The sequence below is a fragment of the Chlamydotis macqueenii genome, chromosome 6 (genome assembly GCF_036417535.1).
Source record: "Chlamydotis macqueenii isolate bChlMac1 chromosome 6, bChlMac1.mat, whole genome shotgun sequence".
Lineage (NCBI taxonomy): Eukaryota > Metazoa > Chordata > Aves > Otidiformes > Otididae > Chlamydotis > Chlamydotis macqueenii.
In genome coordinates, this window is record NC_141561.1 from 24894207 (window position 1) to 24916162 (window position 21956).

Here is a 21956-nt window from a genome sequence, read left to right on the forward strand (position 1 = left end):
CAGAGATGTGCAATTCCTGTTATTTTCAGCACACAGAACAGAACAGTGAGACACAGGAGCTGCAGATGTCTTGAGTTAGTAGTTCTTATTGACTAGAAACTAGGTCTCCCTGCTTGGTCCCATGGTTTGTCTTCAGGAATATGTCCTCAAAGATGGACAAAACATAAGCCAGAACATGCTCATGCTTGTTTGGTGCCTTTAAGTACCAAAATTCTGACTCATCATAGTCTCTAATTTTTTATGGCACTGAGACTTCAAGTGGCTCTTACTGCACACAGTGTGACTACAATATGAAACAGATCCTGCCCCAGACATAGCAGAATTTGAGGTACAAAAATATGAAGCAGCTTACCCAGAGTGACACAACACATTAACATCAAAGCTGGAAAGCAAGTACCTATGTTCTGAGTAACAGTCCAGTGCCCTGTCTCATAGAAGACAGTGAGATTCGCCAATAAGAGAGAGTTTACAAAGTCTTGTATTTTCTACATTTACTTCAGCTAGACTGAACTTTTGAACAGTCATTACTGAAAGCACAGTCTGACGGCAGCCAGTACAGGTTGTATACACAAGGAGATGCACACTTCCAGGAACATCGCCCTTAATCAATGGACAGAATTTTATGTGGGGCATTTTGCAGTAGCCTGGTCCCTGACTGTCCTGTATTATATGACCAGTCACTCCTACTATAGGGCCTTTCTATAATGAATTTAATGACAGCAACTAGAAAAGAAAGATATAAGGACTACATAATGATATTTAATCCCCTATGTTTAACGAAATAGGATGTAAGAATGTTTCACTTTCCAAAATTTGCTGGTACAATGCAAAGTTACACATGTAGAAAACAAAATTCACTTCTCTCACACAAAGTCATAGCATCATGGCCTCAGTGGAAATAAATATTACAACAATGAAAATTTTAATGGCCAAGAGTAGTTGGCCATTAAACCTTAAATCAGCCTAATCCTGAGCAGATCATCAACAACTGCGTACTCTACTAAGAGAGTGAGCAGTGGATTTTTGCATCCTGTATTTCAGTGCCCAGTCTTAACAACATAAAATTTGGTAATTCTTTCATTTTGAAGTACTGGATATTCTGGGAAATTCACATGTTGCTGGACAAAAGACAAGCAAGAATGTTTCAAGTTGAAAGCTCAAGATGATGACATTCTGTAAACCTCAAGCATTCAAATTTGAAATATAGAGATCCATAAACAGTAACTGAAAATGTTGTGAGTCTCAAGGCCTTATGTTAAGCTGAAAACTTTAAAGTAAGAATTTTCTTTGAAAACCATTTAAATGTATGCAAAGTAGTAGTTCAACTCCACAGAGAATTTCTAGTGTAGGAAGGAGTCAACCTGAGGAAAGCAGCCATGTATAAGGAAACAGTTCAGTGTTTCTTACTGGTTGCTTATGCATGGTATCCAAAATGAAGAGGTTTGCTATTATCAACCAAACATAATATGCCAGGATTTCAGAAATAAACAGAATTATAATAATTTTGCAATGTCTCTGTGTGACATTGAGTCTGGTTGTATTTTGCCTGGAAGGGAAAATGGTCTTGTCATATACAGCAAATCCAATTGCTCTACAGCCCAGTGACTAAAGAAATCATTTGAGTGAATTTCCAGAAACTTTGTTTGGATTCCATGCTTTTTCTTGTTGTGTTGTCTACAAACATCATTATCTAGAATTATGTACTAAAATCAAGTCTATTTTCCGTCTGATCTTTTACAGTCATCTTTTTGTTGGTTTGTGGAGAAGTAGTGCCTTGAGGAGGTCATAAAGCCATGCTCTGGCTAGAGTTTTGTTGCTGTTTTGCTAGCTGAACTTGAGAATGCCTAAACCTAATGATTACAAGAATACAAATATGAGAATTTCCTTCTCTACAAAAATACTGAAGATGTAGCAAACTGAAAAAACAAGTTACATACTTGTGCGGAAACATCTGTTCACATAGGGTTTTTCAGGCACTTTTGGAAGTAAAGTAGCATAACAATTACCTGATTAATGAATCATAGTAACACAAGAGGAAAATATAACTTATTATCAATACTTCGGAGTAAAGAGGCCTCATTTGCTAAAAGTTTTCTGATTCATGTAGCACATAAAAATCAATTATGCAAGCAAGGAATAATCTTGAAATTCAGCTTATGTCCCTTTCTGGACATTATTTTTCTGTATTAAAACTAGAAAGACAACATGATTGTGTAGTTTTTCAACCTAAGGCAGGTAGGGAAGAATGCTCTGCCACGTCTGGGCCTGGCCTGGGTTCCCTCCCAAGGCCCTGCCAGGGGCTGCAGGATCCCGGCCAAGGGGGAGCACACAGGGATGTGCCAGGGCAGCTGCCCTCCCCTCTCAGCCCCTGCCACTCATCTCTTCCTTGACAGCACTAAACATTTCTGCAGCACTTGTTATTTGTGGTGAGACAGGAGAACCCGTACTGACACACTCCCATGGTCCCTGTGTCTCACTTACAGCTGTCAGCAAATTCCTCTGCCATACCAGCCCCCCAGATAACAAGTAATCCTAACAGACAGCTTCAAAAAGAGCATGCTTAAAAGGGTTTATTTGTCCTGCTCAGGATTTTCTCATCAACAAGCAGAAATTTCTTCATGGACTAATGTTTAGAAGTTATTTATGATAAAACTATCAATTAAAACCCTTTTTTAATACAACCTCTCTGAGAATAGACTTGCCGGAAACAAAGAATATCAGTACTGCCAGTACTGTTTAGAAACAGCCCTCAGCACAGTAACCAAATACTAAGAAAAAAGACAAAGCAAACATTGCAGCATCCCAGTTAGTATTTTTACAATTGACAGTTAAAGATAACTGTATGATATAGATAGTTGAATAATTTCAGGGTAAAGACTTAGCCTGAAGCTTTCTGGAAACTTGGTTTGGTATCAACAATCAGCACAAAGGAGAGGGAGAATCCAGGCATATCCCCCTAAAAGTTGAGAAAAACATTACTAAATGCTACCCAGCACTTGGGATGGGAGCCTAATGGAGATTAAAAAAAAAATAATTCCTGAGGATGAATTATTGTCAAGACTGGGAAGGCAGCACTTCTCCCTGTAAGTGAGCTACAGGCATGTGCCAGAGAGGGGGGTGCCAAAAGTGCAATGTGATGGTGACACCACGACTCTTCCAACTACACACACGCTCCCAGCACATTCTCACTGGGAAAAGCTTAGTAATAATTAACAGTATTTGAAAAACATAAAATAGCACCAACTTGAAGTCTGCTTAGAGATTTGATTTGCACACAAGGAAAAGGAAGAAAACTGGATGAGAGAGATCCTATTATACTTCTCTTGAGTTAAGCTTTATAAGACCTATTCTCATGCGATGCAAATTGGTGTAATTTCTCTTCAAAGCAGCAATGTGTATGCTTTCATTACCTCTGCAGCTTGGTCTGTAACTAAATATAATATTTCTTAGCATACATGTTTAGAAATTCTGAAATGGTGGAAAAGAATTCTAAGATGTCATTGATTTTCTACATGCTTGAAGGCACGTAGAAAGAATCATCACAAAATGGACAGAAGAATTATGGGACTGAGCTGTAACTGATTCCTGGTGTTGCATTAACTTGTTTTTTGTTGATATAGGCATGTTACACATTAAAACAACAACTTACTTGGACACTTGAGGTATTTCTATTAGCCTAAGATATACTAAGTATTAAACTAAATCTCTTCAACCGCAGCCAAACACTAATTTCTCATATTATATATCCTTATTGGTATTTAATAGGTCATTAGAGTAAGTTCTTCGAATTTTCATTTGTCAAATAGAAAAAATGCCAATACTTACTCAAAATACAGAGTGAGGTCTGTTGCCAATATCGATTGCTTTAGAAGCTGCATAAGGTCACTGTAGTCCTTAGAGGACAAGTTAGCAAAGATGTTGTGACCCTATAATGAAAGAGATAAAAGAGGTAAAAGGCTAGAAATCAATATAGGTTTTTAAAAGGTTTTCTAACTCTAGTCTACTGTTTCCTTGTAACAGAGGCCTTTCTGATTCATGGCAAAACTATGACAAAATAATAATGTTAATGCTGCTGAGATTACATTGGAGTGGAAGAGCTGACGATTGTAATCAAGCACCTGGTATGTTTTTCTAAACTCTGCTGAAATTATAGCCTCTTGAGGAAAGATTTACTCTTTGCTCTGACCCTGCACAGACTCAGTTTATGGGGAGAAACTATGGATACATCTCAATCTTTCCTCTTATTAGATGTTTTGGGGAGCTGTGCACTGCAGCTTTTGAGTTGTGTTCCTAATAGATTTATCTGTGCTGCTGCTTGCAGGCACACAAACTGCTGTTGGAGCACAGGCACTAAATCAGCGTCTCAACCAAAACAGCCCATTTCCTCACGCTGCCCCTTACTGCATTGGCTTAAAGTGCGTACAAGCATTCCCTGCTCAGGCTAAAGAACCACAACTTTACACAGTTTAAACATTTTTTGTAGGCCAAATAGGCTACTTTTTAAGGGATTACGGATTAAGAATTTGAAAGGTGCTCCATGGCCAGAACGAAAGGCAACAAATTATTTAATATTGCTATTTGAGAGCAGGAAGGTCCTTTTGTAATTGAATTTCTGAAAACTAAGAGGGACAGACATCCTATAATTTCTCTATGAAATCCTAGAGAAAATAAGCTGAAAAACACAAAATTAATGGTAAATTCTAAATGTAAGCTTAAGAAGTGGTCTTTGTGACATCAGTCACATATATCTAAATTAACATAAATAATAGTACTACACATTTTTTTTTCCTAATCACCTATAGAAACAATGAGGTTCTTTGTAAACAAGAGCCTTATTTTGGTGGCATTCAGCACTGTAATGCCCACATTCAGTATGCACTGCCATCTACTGCTTAGGAAGATTAAAATTCCCTTAAACCCAAGAATTTTCCTCCAGCAACAGGACTGCTATAACCATGATAGTCTGAGGACATGCAGAAAAGATGGTCTTCTCTGTGACTATGATAGGATTATTTTTTTCAGACAAATATTGAGAAGGATTTGAGAATCTAAAGTTTCTTTATGAAAAACAATTTTAAAACCAAAGAAAGAAGAAAGAAGAATTACAACAAGGGTAATTTACCAAGTTGTCTCTTATTGTATAGCATCTGTCACCTTTCTGACTTGGTTTCATGGTGTATATAATCATGTCACTACAAAGCTCAAGATCACTTATACTGAGGGGTTAGCATGTCAGGAGTAAAGAATAAACAGCTGCTTTGTCCAATGTAATAAAAATCTAAAGAAAAAATACAATATGCTATGTTTCATTCTAGATAGCAAAGACAGACTAGAGTATCAACATCAGTGAATGGGATCTATTATTTGGGAGAGGAGACCAGCTGCTCAGCTGGTGAAAGCTGGTGTGTCTTTAAGTAGATCGGAGGATCTAGATCTGCATTTATTCCAAACTAGGGGGTGTTGTGTTCCATTAGCAAATAGCATCCGTTGGATAAAAGTCCCATAGGATTAGTTTTCTGGTCTAAAAATGAGGACCTGGAAAAGAAGCTGCCTGAATGATCTGAGAGGAGGACTTGCATTTCAGGTAGCATTTTACATCTCCGAAAGAAGCTGGAGTAGATAACAAGGAAAAAAGTTTTGTGGTTTTTTTTTTTTCATAAATTTCTTGTTTTTTAAGCTGGAAAAGGTAAAGAAAAGCATCTATACTGACATGAGCTATAAACTCTCACAGAGTTGTCCACGTCTTGAGCCTGTCTTCAGAGAGACATTTAGTCATGATGAATAGAGAACATGAACTAGAGAAATCACCTCCCAGGAAATATTGTTCCAGGGGCTGAACAGTCTCATTGGTTTGGGGAGGGGGGGGGGGGCGGGGTGGAGAACCAAAACAACAAAAAAGACAACAAGGAAACAAACAAAAAACCCTTCCATTTTTCCTGTTCTGAACCAGTCTGTTTAACTTTCAAATGCTGCTTTTTCTTATGCCTTTCCCTGGTAGTATAAGGAGCCATTTAATTCCTTTTAGTATTGCGTTTTAGATAAGATAGGCTAAGGTAAGCAGATTGAGCTGTTTAAATCTCATACTGGTGCTGTCCTTTCCCATGTCCACTTTTTTTAATATAATGTCAAGAAACCAAACACTAAAGCCACAGCCCTATGACTAATCTCTGTGGCACTGTACACAGAGGTAAAGCCATCACCCTGTTCCCATTTGTCTGTGATCAGGGACATTCCCAGATGCTCTTCAAAAGTTACTGCAGATCAGCATACAGTATCCAATTGTGTTTTTATATATACTGAATGCATTTTCTAACAACCTATCTGTGTAAATTAAGAAAAAAAAAATCCATTGTTTTGTAAGGATTGCGTGCCCATCCTTCTACTTTTCTCACTTACTACATCTCTGGGGAGTGCATGCTGCATACTGCTGGTATGTTAGGTATTCTAGGCAAGAACTATGTCTCTATCTGCAAAGTGTACTTTGGACAGCACAATATTAGAATCATAGAATGGTTAGGATTGGAAGGGACCTTTAAAGGTCATCTAGTCCAACCCCCCTGCAGGGAGCAGGGACATCTCCAACCAGATCAGGTTACTCAGAGCCTCATCCAACCTGGCCTTGAACATTTCCAGGGATGGGGCATCCACCACCTCTCTGGGCAACCTGTTCCAGTGCTCTACAACCCTCATTGTAATAAATTTTTTCCTAATATCTAATCTTGTCTTTTTTTTAAAAAATCATTTAGTAAAATTATGCAAAACCATCATGAAAATACTGATTACAGAAAGACTGTCAAAGAAATTAAATTGCTCCAGTGAAGGATGACTGTGACACTCTGAATACACCACCTGTGGGGAAAGGCAAGAGCTTGTTTCGCCTACCTATAAACCACTGAGCAGGATATATGTAAGACGACTGAGAAAAGCTGACAATATGATTAGGATATGTTCTCCTTGCCCCTAACTGATTGAGACAAATATAATCTCTGGGATCTATGATCAGCATTTGTAGTTGTTTAATTTTGCGCTAGTTGTGACCTTTGTGGTAACCAATAAATAATTCCTCAAGGAGAGGGCATTAAAAAGGTACCGTGTGTGGTATTTCCTTTCTCTGCCTGAAACTGCCCAGCAGCTCACAGTGAGATTAATAGTAATGCTTTCATACCTCACTTTGGAGAATCATGACAGCGTGATTGAAATGGTGGTGCTCCAAGGTAGCAGAGGTGCCGTAGAGCTGAGCTAAGGCTGATCCGCTCCTGAAACAGAACATGGGGAGTCAACAAATACTGCTCGTCTGCTTATGAAGCAGGTTTCAGAGACAATTTAGTAACGAAAGTGTGTGGCCACATTCTCCCTCTCCATGTCAGCAAACACACTTGAGACAGCTGATAAGATCAAAATACTAACTTAAAGCCAGATACACAGCATTTATGTTCCAGACCTTGCTAAATATCGCCAGCTGAGGAAAGATTTTCCTGGAACTACATTAAATTTTGTAGTGCAACTTTCAAAGTGCCTCAGTGATGCAACAGCATGGGCGCACCGCTGTGCAGTAAAGACCAATAGTAAGGACTGGCTGGTTTGCTACTACTTTTTATTTTTAATTCTTAATAGATATAATCACAATGGCTTACAATGGTTGATTACAAACTCTTTAAAAGAAAAACAAAACACAACAAAAAAACCCTGCAAATGCAGTGAGGTTCTGTCTGTATGTAAAACTATGCACTTAAAAAATACTAAGGTAAAAAAACACAAGTGAGAGCAGTGAATATAAAAGTAAAGTTTAGCATCTTTTTAGAATATATTTTCTCATCATGTTTATTGTCTAAGAAAAAAATTAGCTTCAAAGTCCACAAAGAAGGTGGTGGGTTTTCTAAGTTTAAAGAACAAAAATCTACAGAATACAATTATAAAATTGTGAATCTTTGGGAGGTGCAGAGAATGGGACTGGATTCTCAGAATAGTTACTGTTCACCATTACTTCACTTCTGGGACCTAGCCTAAAGCGACAAGATGTGTTTTCTTTCCAAAGAAATGAGAATAAGAGATTATGCCAGAGACAAACACAAAGAGTCTCCGAGGAGCATATACTATAAAACTGCACCATACTGTTATTTAATTATCAGAAGCAGCTATATTAGAGAGAAGGATGTCCAGGATACATCATCCCCAGAGAACTTGGTGTTGAGATATATACCAGAGCAATTTCAGACAACTGTGATATTGCCGCCATCATATACCTCTTGAACTTTCATCACGCAGAACAGCAGTATTGAACACTGAAGATAAAATAGGAAAATGAGATGCTTAAATTTATAAGTCAGGTTAGAGGAATAAATCATAGGTGCTGTTATGAAAACTACAGCTTCTGTTTTCAGGGATGTTTTATACATGTGTGGTAATGTTTGTCTTTTGTTAAATGTCTTCAGCAATTTCTTTATGGAGCCGTAAAATGGTAGGCTCCTCTTTGTACTCCACTGTCAAACAACAACTATAAGTGATAGCAGCCTAATGCTGAAGCCTCTGCCTTTAACCCAGCCATCCCTCTGCACAAGAGATACTGTTGTGGAATGTTACAGTGGAGAAGTGGTTAACTTAATCAGAGCCTAAAATGGTCAGGACGTAAATCTTAGGTCTCATTTTTGTAAATTAGGAACATAAACATCAATCAGCTGAGCTTCCTTCCCATTTGTCTCGTCTTTTTTGGTTCTCTTCAAGACTCAGATGCAAAAAGGCATCTAGCAGTGCTTGGTAACCTTTGCACCAGGAGCTCTGTCTTTTGAGCCCTGCAATTGATTTTCCTTGCTATAATGATTGAATATCCAGACAGTGTCATTGTTTCATTGAGACTGCACAGCAACACCAATAGCTCAAGAAGTGGCAGCTTAGCAAATATCAGAAACATCAGTTTGAGTGATGTTCACTGAGGCAACTCGCCCCCAGAAATGCAGCAGCCCGTGCATACGCACATTGCAAGAGTATTTTTGCAAAAGGTAGGACAAAATCAGCTAACACAACATCACCCTGTCTTTCAAATATCTTTGGACCACTTCCCTGTCATGCTGTAGGATTAGCAGTAATGCAGAACAGACAAAGCTGCAAACACACACCAGGATCTGCAGGACAAGAGAGCCTCAAGATCTCATATTCTGACTGTAGAGAACCTGAGGAGTCAAAACAACATGGGATTTGGAGGATTCTCTGTGTCTGAGAGCTTTATTTCACAGCTTGGCTAGGATGTTGTCCGGGGACATTTCCTGTTTGCCCCCCATTGTCAGGGAACACGGACTTTGGAAACAATTTGACCTTGGTTGAAGGAGTTCCCTTACCACCACAGTAAGCAGAAGTACCCTCAAACTCTCCACAAACCTGCTTCTACCTCACTAATATGTCTGAAAGCAGCAGCCTAGGCTATGGGGCAGGCCACAGAGGAAGCATTTGTACAGACCAGGGACCCTGCGCGCTCCACAGCTGATGGGTATGCGGTGAGGCAACTACTCCAGCCACCTGCTGTGGATGACACGCATCCGAGCTCCAGCATGACCGCAATGATTTCATACCCCATAAGCTAGGAATTACTTTATGTATGCTTGCCTATACTGGTGTGAAAGTTTTTGTGAAAGCATGAATTCAGTTTTACCTATTTTCTTGTCTTCTTAATAGCTGAACAATGTTTTGCTTAACAGCGTGCATTCCAGCCAGCAAGAACAACCCAGACAGACAGTTTCAGTGTTTCCTGGGCTGAGTATCAGAATCAGTAATACCTCAGCCTGAAAAGAACATCAAGATTTGGCACCACATTTCAATATGCGGTGTCAGTTCACAAGGGGTAACGCAATCTACAGCCTGATACAAAGGACAAGCCAGCAATTATCCAAAAGAACGGAGAATGATAAAGATGGATAGTCCCACAGTACATACAAGATATAAGAATACTTGGCCTTGGCCTAGGAGGCCTGAAATTAATTCTTCATTCTTTGTCCTGGTCACCTTTTGCTCTTCTGTGGAAGAAAAACAAATTAAAGTAATAAGAATTAGAAAACTTACTTGGCTTGGAAGGCATTGTTGGTTCCCCTGTGGTCAAGGTCGTGACATAAGCAGCCCACAATCAAAGCTAAAATTTCAATTTCAGTCAGAATCTCCTGAAATCCTGCAGTCTGAGAGCAGAAAAAAAATAGCAGCTGTAACTATCAGTAGCAAAAGAGATAAGTAATGTTAGTCCATCGAGCAACAGTCAACTTTGTTTTGATACCATGAATGTTTCAGTAAGAAGAAGATAAATGCTTTATTGTCATATTATATTCCCTGCTGTATGTTAGATGGTTAGCAGAACAGATAACGTCCTTGGAGTGATCTGTTATTATCTCTCTGTTGCATTTCCAGCCTGCCATTTCTCCACTACCCAGAAGGCACTAAAGGCAGAAAGCTGAAAACAAACACCAATAACTACACACTAAGACAGGAATTGGAATTTCATATCAGAGAAATACAAAACAAAATTGATTCTACTTTGAAATTATTGTTCTGCGAAGTACTTAGATTTCTTAAATCCTGAGGTGACCATTATAATCCATCCCTATTGTCAGAGATAACTGAGATGTTAAATCAACAGACCTACAAAAGAAGCCAGCTAAAATATACTCTATGGAACTGTTACGAACTATTAAGAGATCTGTTATCTGGGACACATGAAATGAAGCGGCACGATCTAAAGAGGAAATGTCTCAAATAGCATATTTCTGCTGCAGATATCCACTTGAATTTGGGAAAGAATTTTGAAAAACAATGTACTGAAATTCCCCACAAGCAGCTCAGACCAGATAACACCTGTGTGAATGAGGGAGCTGATCCTAGAAACATATATTGCCAGTATAATTCTCCTCATGGATACTTGCCATAGCTGTTTTCCTGCCTGAACTGCCTCATGTCAGGAAAGAAATACTACTGTTATTGCTAACCTCAAGCTTCCTGAACAGATCCTGTCTGGAATAGGTACTGGAGTCTGCATGGGACACCACCTCTCTGGTGCCGTGCATCTTACCCATAGCAGAAACAACCTGGTTCTTCAACTTTTCAGAAGCATAAGCGCATATTTATCGTAACACGTTTTTCCACAGTGCCAGGCTCCAACCATACTCCTCAATTAGCCACACAATCTAGTTAGCATGAAAGGAAAATATATAAAATGAATATAAACCACATCTATACTGGAGGACTAAACCAAGGCTGAACACCAATGGCGCGTAAGAAACCCTGAATTCCACTGATTTTCAATGGGATTTTCCACTGAATTTCACCCAGTGGCAAGAAGAGGGTTAAGTGATACAAGGACAGTGAGAATCAGTGGGACTTCATGTCCTTACCCAGTAGGAACTTACAGCCCACTCAGAAATGCCAGTCAATCGCTGCAAAACCATGTGAAAACTCTGCTGTTCACTCCGAAGACCACAAATTGTACTTAAATGCACATTCAAATCCAAACAGCCTCTATTTTCATAGTCCAAAATGTTAATATTTAGGCAGCACAGGGAGCCAGGGTCCCCCAGGTGCTCAGGAATGCGTTTCAGTGGGAACTGAAGTAGTGCAGGACTTGCTACAAAAGCTTTATAATTGTGCTCAAAGTTTACGTATCAGAAGATCAAATATGAGGAAAGAAGATTCCTTTCACGTAGAATCCACTGGTGTACAGAGTAACTTGAATATTATGAAAGGGATTCTCCTGATTTCTAGTGGCATTGCTTTTTTTAGTTTCAGTACCAGCTACCCAGGCAGAGGAAATTCTCTAAAAAAAAGTGTTTTATCTTTTTATTTTGTAAACATTGCTCTTATGTAACAAATAACAATCAAGGTCTATTTTTAAAAAATGGATTAAAAAAATAGGGTTTTTTTCAGTGTAACTGACAACATGCCATGTGTCAAGTTTTAAACTAGAGAAAACATTCATGGCTAAATTAAAACAACTTAAAATAGAAGTTTTATAATATAAAATTGATGCTGTAATAAATATTCTTTAGCATAACACAAGCTTTGATTAAAGTAAAGGATTTAACCCGTATTGCAAATGCAGGAAATTTGATTAAGGAATTCATTAACAGTATTAATATTTCATAAATAAATGCAACATTTTATTTAATCAAAAGTCTTGTCATTGAATATATGAGAGATTAATATTATCACTTAATGAAAACCATTTAATTTAAAACAATGTTATGGTAAAGGGATATCTGCTTTGAACATAATGCAAGAAAACAGTGGATTACATTTCCCCATTTTTTGAATTTACACAGAGAGAAAAAATACATGTCTGTAGACGACAGTGCAGTAAAATTCATTTTGACCAGAAAAGGAATGACCCATAACTCATGAGTGGCAGCATCTCCAATGAGTTATGGAGGTCATTCTTTCATGTGAGGAAATGAATTGCATTCATTATACCTTGCCCCACATTTATATGTTTTGTTATTAGCACACCAGATGGGATTTTAATTTTGTATTGCTTACTTGTACATTTTTACTTTTTGAAGTAAGTATCGGTGTGAACTGTGTTAGGCAAAGGCACTGATAATGAAGCCTGGGCTTGATCCTGTGTTATACTCTCCTGTGATATCCTTAACTCGTAGGATGCAAGACAAGCCTTGGTTCAGTGCTTGTCTTCAGAATATTTGGGCGAGCCTGAAATATGGAGATATGGCTTGCAGGACTGGGCTTATAATTGTTCAGTGTCTAACCAGAGAGAGACAGTACAGGACTAGATACACAGGAACATACCTTAGCTATGCAGAAGGGCTGACCCAGGAGCGAAAAAACTGCTTTAAGCTTTGTTGGATTTCTGTGTTTGGCTTGTTCAACCCAGCTGAATTTTCCTTCTGCTTTCAGTGGGAGCATGCTCGGGCCATTAGAGCCTACAGCATTACAGATTGGACATTACTATGCTACAGTAAGTCCTACCTGAAAATACCTTAAAATAGGCCTACTGATTTATATTTGTGGTGCAGTCAATATTGCTGCCTGTCATGTAGAAAGGAACCAGGAATAGAGTGCAATAACTGCACAAAGCAGTGCCTTCTTAACCATCAGAGCCCCTCTCTGATGGTCAAAGAATTTTCCCCCTTTTGCAGGAGAAAAAACAAGGCACATACTCACGCGGATGGTTCCCCCAAGACAAATGCAGTAAGAGCAAGCCTTGTGCTATTACTAGTTGACTAGACTCTCTCTTGCATCTTTTTTCAGATCAGTCTTCCTGTCTTGGAAGGGAGAGCAGCCCAGGCGGATTCTACACCTTACCTTACTCTCTTCTCAGCCAGAGCCACAGCAAAGCATGTCACAGGCACATGCTTCCAGCCCTGCACGTGGAATTGCTTGTTCAGTTTATTACCAGGAGTGCGGGAAATGAAATGAGCTTGGCTTGAAAATCCCAGATCACCTCCCACAGACAGTTGCGTCCCCATGCTGGTGGGAGAGAGCGTTTCCCACCGACAGACCAGCCAGCCGAAAACCTGGCCTCAGAGCTCCGCCTAGGGGTCTGCACGACCCCCAGACTGCATTTGGCAGAAATCCCTGCAATTCCCAGCTGAACAGTGCTGCCTGACTTTGTGCTTACTTCCCAGAGTTTTTAAAAAGCTCTTCATTTTTCTATAACTTAAAAAAAAGATGTTAAGTTTATAAAACTTTAATAATGAGCAATGCCCACACATTACCATGAGATTTCCTTAGAGCACATCAGAAAGCGCCTGCTGAAACAGTGTTAATTCTGCTTTGCTGAACAGCCTCATGTCCAGAAGAGGTGACCTTTCTCTCTTGTTGAACGTCCTCATTTCCTTTGTCTCATGGTGTACAGTTCAGCTTTCCTACACCCCCATAAATGCTCACAGAAACAAACCCACGTAGCTGGGACGGACCTAGCACTAAATCAACATCTGCCTGCTGGGCGCCATTTTTTTCTCACCCAACACACAAAGTTGTGCCACAGAGACAATGCCAAACAGAGGAGGAGAGCTGGGAACCCACGCACAAGACGCTGTGCTCTGTGAGCAGTTAACAGGCCACAGAGTGTCTCAAGTCCATGTTAACACAGCACTGACCTATGCTGTGAATGACACAGGCTGCGGAGTCTCCACCTCTACGCACAGGGTCCAGGTGCTAACCACACCACGGAGACTGGCCAGCAACGAGAACATAAACTCTCAGTGATGAAAAATTAGAGAACAAGCACGTGATATCCCACATGAATAAATACTTGTACAAATGCTAATTAATATGACCACCTCAAAGTTCACAAGAGATGGTTCCAGCCATTAAAACTGAACACAAAGAAAAATGTAAAAACTTGAATTCTTATTTTTATCAGGAGATAAGGCATACCCAAAATGTAAAGCACAGTGGAAAGTGTTGTATGCACACAGACATGTTGTTTCTCTTTTGCCATATTAACCAAAACATTAAACATCCAGCACCACCAAGCTTTGTATTAATACATTTACAAGAATTAACTAGCCAAACGTGGATTATTTAATGCAGTGAGGATGCTGGGGGGTAGGGAGACAGAGCAAGTAAGAGTAGTGGTATATGCAACAGAATTTAGTTGTATGCTGAAAGAGTTACAGGTACTGATGGAGATACATGTTAAAAAACCCAGAAGTGTTACAGTGTCCAGTGGAGACACAAGATTCACTCAGATCATTATGTTGGAAGGTAATCTTAAAATAAGGCAATACCTGCTACAACTATTTAGATGAAGCTGGATAAGAAGGTAATATATATCAACATAATAAATGTTATATATAAATCTTCTGGGATTCTAATATTGCTTGGTTTTGTACCTCCAAACCTAAGAGTCTGAAATAAAGATCAAATCAAAGAGTTCCAGAAGAAAAAACATTTTCATAAGATCAAGATCTATAATAACAAGCTCACTCCAAGACTGCCATCTGTTTTCAGTCACTTTAAAGTGCCTGTGATACCACTATCACTAAAACACTATAAGGTTTTGCCAAATATGTGCCACCTTAAGTTGAATAACCTGATTCTGTGTGCATTTCTATTGGAAAGGAATGAGTATCATAATAACTAGAAAAGAAATAAAATTTTGGAAGATGTTTAGACAGGTAAGGCAATGTGGCAATAAAAGCTTTTACGAGATTGCGTCTGTAGCTGGATACTTACGGTTAACATGGCAAACATTAGCTGGCAGACGTTGAAAGCGTGCCTCCAGTTGTGATACAAAACCATTCGATAATTCTTCCTAACTGTCAGAAGCCACCTACACAGTGTCTGAAATGAAAAGTACAAATTGTATCAGGGCTACTAAATGTGTACAAATGGACAGAGTGGTGCCAAGACAAAAGCAGCAGATATCTCTGCAGCGCAGATGGTTACCTCGTAGTCAATTTTAAATTTCTGAACCATTCCAAGTTCCATGAACATCCGCAGGGCTGCAGTAATCATGGCATCCACATCAAGCGAGAAGTCATCAAAATGGATGTCATCAATGCCAAGCTCCGACACCGGAGGGATGTTTGCTGCCTGAAAGTGCCAAAGGGAAAGGGAAACTTCTGATTCAAAACTTGGGTCTTTTTTTTTTCTGTGTCACTCTTACAAGAAACCATCCATACATCAGTTCTGACTTGCCAATACATCCCCTGCTTGATTTGAATGCCAAGCAATAAAAGTCTTCATCTGAGAAATACAAGCACGTCAGGCTAACAGAGCGGGGAAACAGTGGGAAGGAGAACCTGATACGAGCAGGAAATATGCTCACCATCCCAACTGGAGCCCGTATTGAGACTATGAGAGCTGACCACTTTACAGCTACTGCAGTAACACAATATATTCCAATGCAAATTACAACACTGTAATGCAAGAAACATCTGGACAGCGAGCAGCTGTGAATTTTAATTGCTGCCATTCAGAAATGCAAAGTAAATATACTGCTCTGCAACATTTCTTCATCCAAATGTCTTTACATTCACAAGCATACAAGCATTCTTTGCTTTACACTGTTCACTACACGTTCATAGAATCAAAAAAAAAGACTAATACAAGAAATGGCTAGCAGAAGTACTTTTCAAAGTAAAATAAGAATAATTTCCAACACAGTGATTATGTAGTAAGTCAGTAAACAGCAGCAAAAGCCTTACATTTTGCTTTGTCCATGTAACAGCAGACTTGTGTTCTAAGAGAGGAACGAGCTTTTCACGCACACAAAAGCACACAAAGGAGTGTGCAGGACTGGCTAACGCATACAGTTGTGCACACAGATATGTTGTGGCTGCTCCAGCGGCCGCACCTGCGGGAGCCCGGCAGAGGTGCTGACAACCCTCACGGGCTTGTTTGCCCTTCCTTATGCCTCTTTGGACTTGCCACTCATCTCCCTAGAGAGGGCAGGTGAAGGTGGCTGCATTTGCTGAAGGAGCATCTGTTCCCTGTCTCCTGCAGTGAGAAGGTGATGGGTCAGGTAGAAACATCACAAAGGGGCTGGATCTGGCCCACAGGCTGGACTGTGCTGAATTAGATAAAATCACACGGACTCAGCTGGTGTGGCACATCCAGCTACTCACTTGCATAAAATACCCATTTGTTCATGCAATTATAAGTTCACCTTCACAATTGCAGCTTCTATGTGATCACCTTATGGTTTCCTTTTTGAAAATTTGTGTTTTGAAATACTGCATCCTAACTACAAGTTACTGACATGTAAAAAGCTTTTTCTAGCCAAAGGGAAAGTGCCACTTCAATAATTACTTTATGCAGAGACTAAGCTGGTTTAGCTATACCATGTAAGACAAGATAGCGTAAACGTGCCATAAAATAGTATTAACATTGCAGTGTTAATTTATTTGCTAGCTAGAAGTTTTTTTCAGTTCAGCACCCAGCAAAGCATGCCAATACCACAAAAAGTCATGGTGTTATGCCAGTGAAGTTAACTTATGTAGGAAATACAACAAACCCATCAAGTCAAGTGTCATCCCGGGACACAGCTGAAGAACCTCTGGCGCATGCAAGGCAGAGACGTAAGCTCTGTTAACTGCATACTTACTTTGCCTGCTAGCATACCTATCCAGGTTGAATCAATTCAGCAACTTTTTTTTTTAATAATTATTGAAACACTTGAAATACTTATAGGTGATCCCAACAGGAGTTACACCTTAACACCCTTTAAGATCTGGCTGAAAAAACTATGCATTTACTTCTGAAGTAAAGAAAAAATTCGGTTAGGTGTGAAACAGGAACGCTGGCTCAGACACTGTTCTGTCCAGACCTTCATCAGTCTTACAAAATTGTGACTTTTTCATCAGTTATTCTTCAGATCTTTAGGGGATACTCAAGATGCACAGTAATATTTATTCTGTGAAGACACTCATTGCATAGCAAATGCACACTCTATAAATTGTCCCTGAGAGAAGAAACACATTTGTCCACCTTACTCGTTTGTTTCTTAGAGAGAAGTTTAAATAACAAAGATGCTAAACCAGAGGCACTTGATTGTAAGCAGACCTACTGGAAATTGTTGTATCGAAACCAACTTTACAAGCCTATTGCTGCATTTTCACTAACTTTGAAGTGGGCTCAAATTAAAATCTTCACGATTTTGTCCTCTTAAAGGAAATCCTTGCTATTTTTTACTGGAAACAAACACTTTTACCAGCCTGTTACAATTCTAGGGAGAACACTTGAAGCAGTTACTCAACTACAATTGTTTTTCTCTTTGTCAAACAGTGGAGAAATAACAATATATTCCAAATCTATTACAAACTGAACAACAGGATATTAACAAAGCAAGTCAAAAACAATTTCTTCCCACGTCAGTCTGAAACTTTTAAATATTTATGAGGTTTTACATTCCTAAATTTAACAGGAGTGCCATAATCCAAAATAACTGCTGAATTAATAGCCAGGAGATAACATTTGTATAAAAGAACCATTTGCTTTACAACAGCAATAAAGGAAACAACAGAATTATGAGTGTTGAGACTCATTTGAATAATGTTAAGAAAATGATATGTTGTGGGGCTGCAGCAATATTCTGTCTGCACCTGGCATTGTCTGTCCTCAGCTTCTTATGCTGGAAATGCAGCAGTCCAGGGTTTATAGAGAGCAGTCATTAAAACTTCATTTTTTTAATTACAAAGATATAAAAAATATTCATAATACAGAATATTAAAACATATCCATCCTTGAAATTTTGCTGCACTGCAGGACAAATTCCAGTAGATTTCTTAAAATAAACAGCAATAACAACACTCTCTTCCAGGAAAACAGAGGATGAAAGTACCATGACAATAAGAGGAAGGGGCAGGCATTAAAATTCAAGTTACAGTGAAATTATTTTTTAAAGCACCCCAGTGATTTAGAATCACTTAAAAGGCTTGCTTCCTTTTGAATGTTTTGAAGTTCAATTTCCCCTTTCTAAAAACAATTAAGAACATTATACTCTAAAGTCTTTTTACCCTGCGGACCAAGCAATTTCAACACTCTTCATCCTTGAAAAAAATTCACATGACTCTTTCTGTGAGCTTATGGTAAATTAAAGCCGGACATACCTCCTCTGGTCACATCTCCATACCCCTTGGTACTACAGCAAAAATTTGCCTTGAAAGGAACCAGTAAAACAAGTTGGGCTTAACACATGGAAGGCAACTGGTCTTGCCTAATCAAGTACAAACTCAGCAGTTACCCGACTGGGAAGCTATCACCACTTCTAGACAACTTGAAAAAAGGACGGCACGTCTCTGAACGAGAGCATGAAGACAACATCTGTAGCTACTCCACTGAGATGTGCACGGGGTGGGGTGGGATGGATAAAGGAAGGAAGAAAAACGCCTTTGTACTCAATTCAGGATCGGAGACAGATTCTCCTTTCCTTGTTCCTCTCTGCTAGCAAGTAAATTGCTTCACAGCCTGCTTGGTATATGTGAGCAGCTAGGAGGGGGGCCCTATCTTACATCAGCCATCGCCAACAGCCGTATGTTGTTAATGACCTTCATGCTTCCAAACACATGAAACACCAAAGTGGCTTCTACCAACGATAAAGTCTCAATTCTGGCCACTATAAAAGACAGCCCACGGGAATAGAAAAATAATGTTTCTGGTTCAGTATTAAGAAGCCTATCGGGTGCTGTGGATGAACAAAACCCAAGAAGGAAAACTTTAGGAAACTAAAGACTCAAAGTTTCAGGGAAACTTAGAAAGGCTAAATACTTAGAATAAAAGCTACTATTCGATGCTTACACCTCAGTGCTGCTGAAGACAACTATTTCACAGTTTTAGATGTATAAAACATATGCCACATAAAATGGTTTCTTTGTATTGTTAGCATGCAACTAGAGAAGAATAAAGATAAGCATTCATACTCTTTTTTTTTCTTCTGGGCAGTACACATTCATGTGTAAATGCATGTGAGAAAAATGCAGTATAACATGCACACATGTGAACATAGAGCATTTTACAACATTCTCACTGTAAGGGCTGAATGAAGCTATTCCAATCAATCAACACAAGCAAAAGGGGAGAATGCTGCTGCTCTTACTGAATGTATTTCCTGAACAAGAGAGAGATTTTACATTCATCTTTAACGTTACTGCAAATTGCTTGCCTTTTAATCCTACTTTCAGTTTCTGTCATATACCACATTGGTATATGTGGCCAATGCTGCTATTGAGAAAACATATGCAAAGCATACCATTAAATGCCCTCTTACAAATTAACTTTAAATCAGTTTATAGTTTTAAATAGTACAAGAGCAATCCCTTGGAGATGAGTGAAAGAAAAGGGGGCAAGCTCCCTATCCTGAATAACTTGTAGGTGTGATAGCTGCTATAAACTCATGATAGGTGTTGTGCTATTTTAGGATCTGGAAACACATTACCAGTCCTTCCAAACAGGGAAGAAACTTTATGGATTTCCCTAACAATCCACACAGTTTTACAAACCAAGCTTCCTGTGTGAGCTGGAAGTCAGATGTACTGCCAGTGGAGAGCAGCCGACAGGTCACACACTGCCAGCATAAAAAATGGTCTGGACTCCTTACGTAGGGAAAAACCATGTCATGTCAGGAACAAATATGAAATAGCAATTTAGATATTTAATAATCTTCTATAGCAGAGTTTGGTTATGAGACAGTCCAGGTCAGCAGTGGAGAGAAGGAAATTTCAAGGTGGTGATTACATTTTGTCTTATCTTGCCATAATCCTCTCATTCCATCCTTATTTCCTACAAGCTGGCACACACTGATAGGCAGCTTGAGGAGTTCCTTAAACAGAAGATACCTACAGCTCAAGGGTCTGATTGTAATAACTTCATTCAGCATTATGTCTTATATGAAAACACAGTTTTTGATCATTTGATACTAAGAACACAGGACAAAAATATCATTCCACAGACTGACAGGGAAGGCTTACTAAATGGTTTTGCACTAACTCTTCCAATAACATATTCTTTACAATATTCTCTATCCATCTTTGATAATGGGATAAAATCAGATGTAAGGAAATCAGCAAGTTCTTCAGAAAGCATTCTTTCTTCTTGTAAAGGGTTCAGTCCAGCTGAACACAGGAAACACTGGACTGAAATCCTACTTTGCTGTGTCGGCTTAAGCTCTCTGTACTGAGTTTTACTGTCTGTGTGGATAAGACATTAGCACTTATTATGGAAGGAATGCATTTTAAACCTACTGATAAGTATATTAATATGGCTTTATTTTTAAAAAAATCAGCACATTCTGCCATTTGGTAGGCTCAGTTTCTTTCCCATGTGATATCAGAACTATTCTGTAACAATAACTTCCACTACTGAACACAGTCCACTTTTTATAGAGCCCTGTGGACAATGACACATGAATGGTTAGCAAGGTTTCCTAATCAGAAAATACTGCCAGACTGATGGAAAAAAAGAAACAAGAAACTTGAATATACATAACATATAACGATACACCGTGAAATATACATCCCAGTGTAGCAAAAAAATGGCAAAACAATACGGTATACCTCTTAACTCACGGGGGCACTGTTTGTCAGGAGTCCATGTACTGTGATTTCAATAGCAGGTCAGGATCTGACCTCATTCATACTCTAGTGAAACTGGAGCTTCAGACAATGTGACTACCCTTTCATTATCTGCTCGCCTAGAATCTCTCTCTCAGAAGACTAGAAACTGAAAAACCTTAAAGGCTGATCATCAAAACCTGCACAGAAAGCATCTAAGTGGACAATATTTAAGTGCAATGTCTTGTTTATCTCTCACTTAATCTTCTATCAAGCCATACTGGAGACAGTATTTTCTGATAGCAACGATTTAATTTGTAAAGGGTTCTTTTCATGTACGAAGGCTTCTAAAATACTTGCCTATATTTACAGCTGCAGGCATCTTTTAAAATGTATCTTTATAGTCAGTTATTAGCAGTAGTGGACAAATTTTGCACTTCATAGCCAGGGAGGATCCAAACCTGTTACGTTCCAGTATGACACATTTCTTACTCTCTTCAAAGGGGAAAGAATCAAATGTTTCAGCTCAGGGATATTTTAATGCCCAGAGCAACCCAGCTTTTAAAGGCCTCCATCTGTTACTGCAGACGGCATCTCTCTGCCCTTCACAATGCTGAGTTAGCACCTCTTCCAATGACCAACTGTGGCAGACGCAGGATAGCAGCATTTAAACTGAATTTTATAATATTTTCAGTAAAGGCGAGTGGGTGCGGAAGAGATTGAAAGTGTGGACCTGTATTGTATTCTCCTCTGGATTTCGTGTCTAATGATTTTAAAAATGTTATTATCACAGTAGCATTGCTGCTACCTTTGGGAGTAAAATGACCCAGAATCACAGAATCATTTAGGTTGGAAAGGAGCTCTTGAGATCAGCCCTGCTCAAGCAGGGTCAAAAACCCCTCAACTTCATTTGCCCTTCAGCAACTTTCATCAAATTCCAGTTCTCTAAATGAGGTCACTGTACGAAGGGATACT

The 21956-nt window shown here is 39.1% G+C and overlaps 1 protein-coding gene across 1 annotated transcript in view; it reads right to left on the reverse strand.

Moving 5' to 3' along the window:
* Positions 1–21956, reverse strand: part of PDE11A (phosphodiesterase 11A) — a 135584-nt gene that overhangs the window by 27260 nt on the left and 86368 nt on the right. Inside the window, exons 11-15 of the mRNA XM_086750719.1 lie at positions 15379–15525; positions 15166–15273; positions 10051–10160; positions 7166–7256; positions 3826–3926 (exon numbers count right to left, since the gene is read on the reverse strand). Coding sequence (XP_086606845.1) covers positions 3826–3926; positions 7166–7256; positions 10051–10160; positions 15166–15273; positions 15379–15525 — 557 coding nt within the window. The remainder of the gene's footprint in view (positions 1–3825; positions 3927–7165; positions 7257–10050; positions 10161–15165; positions 15274–15378; positions 15526–21956) is intronic.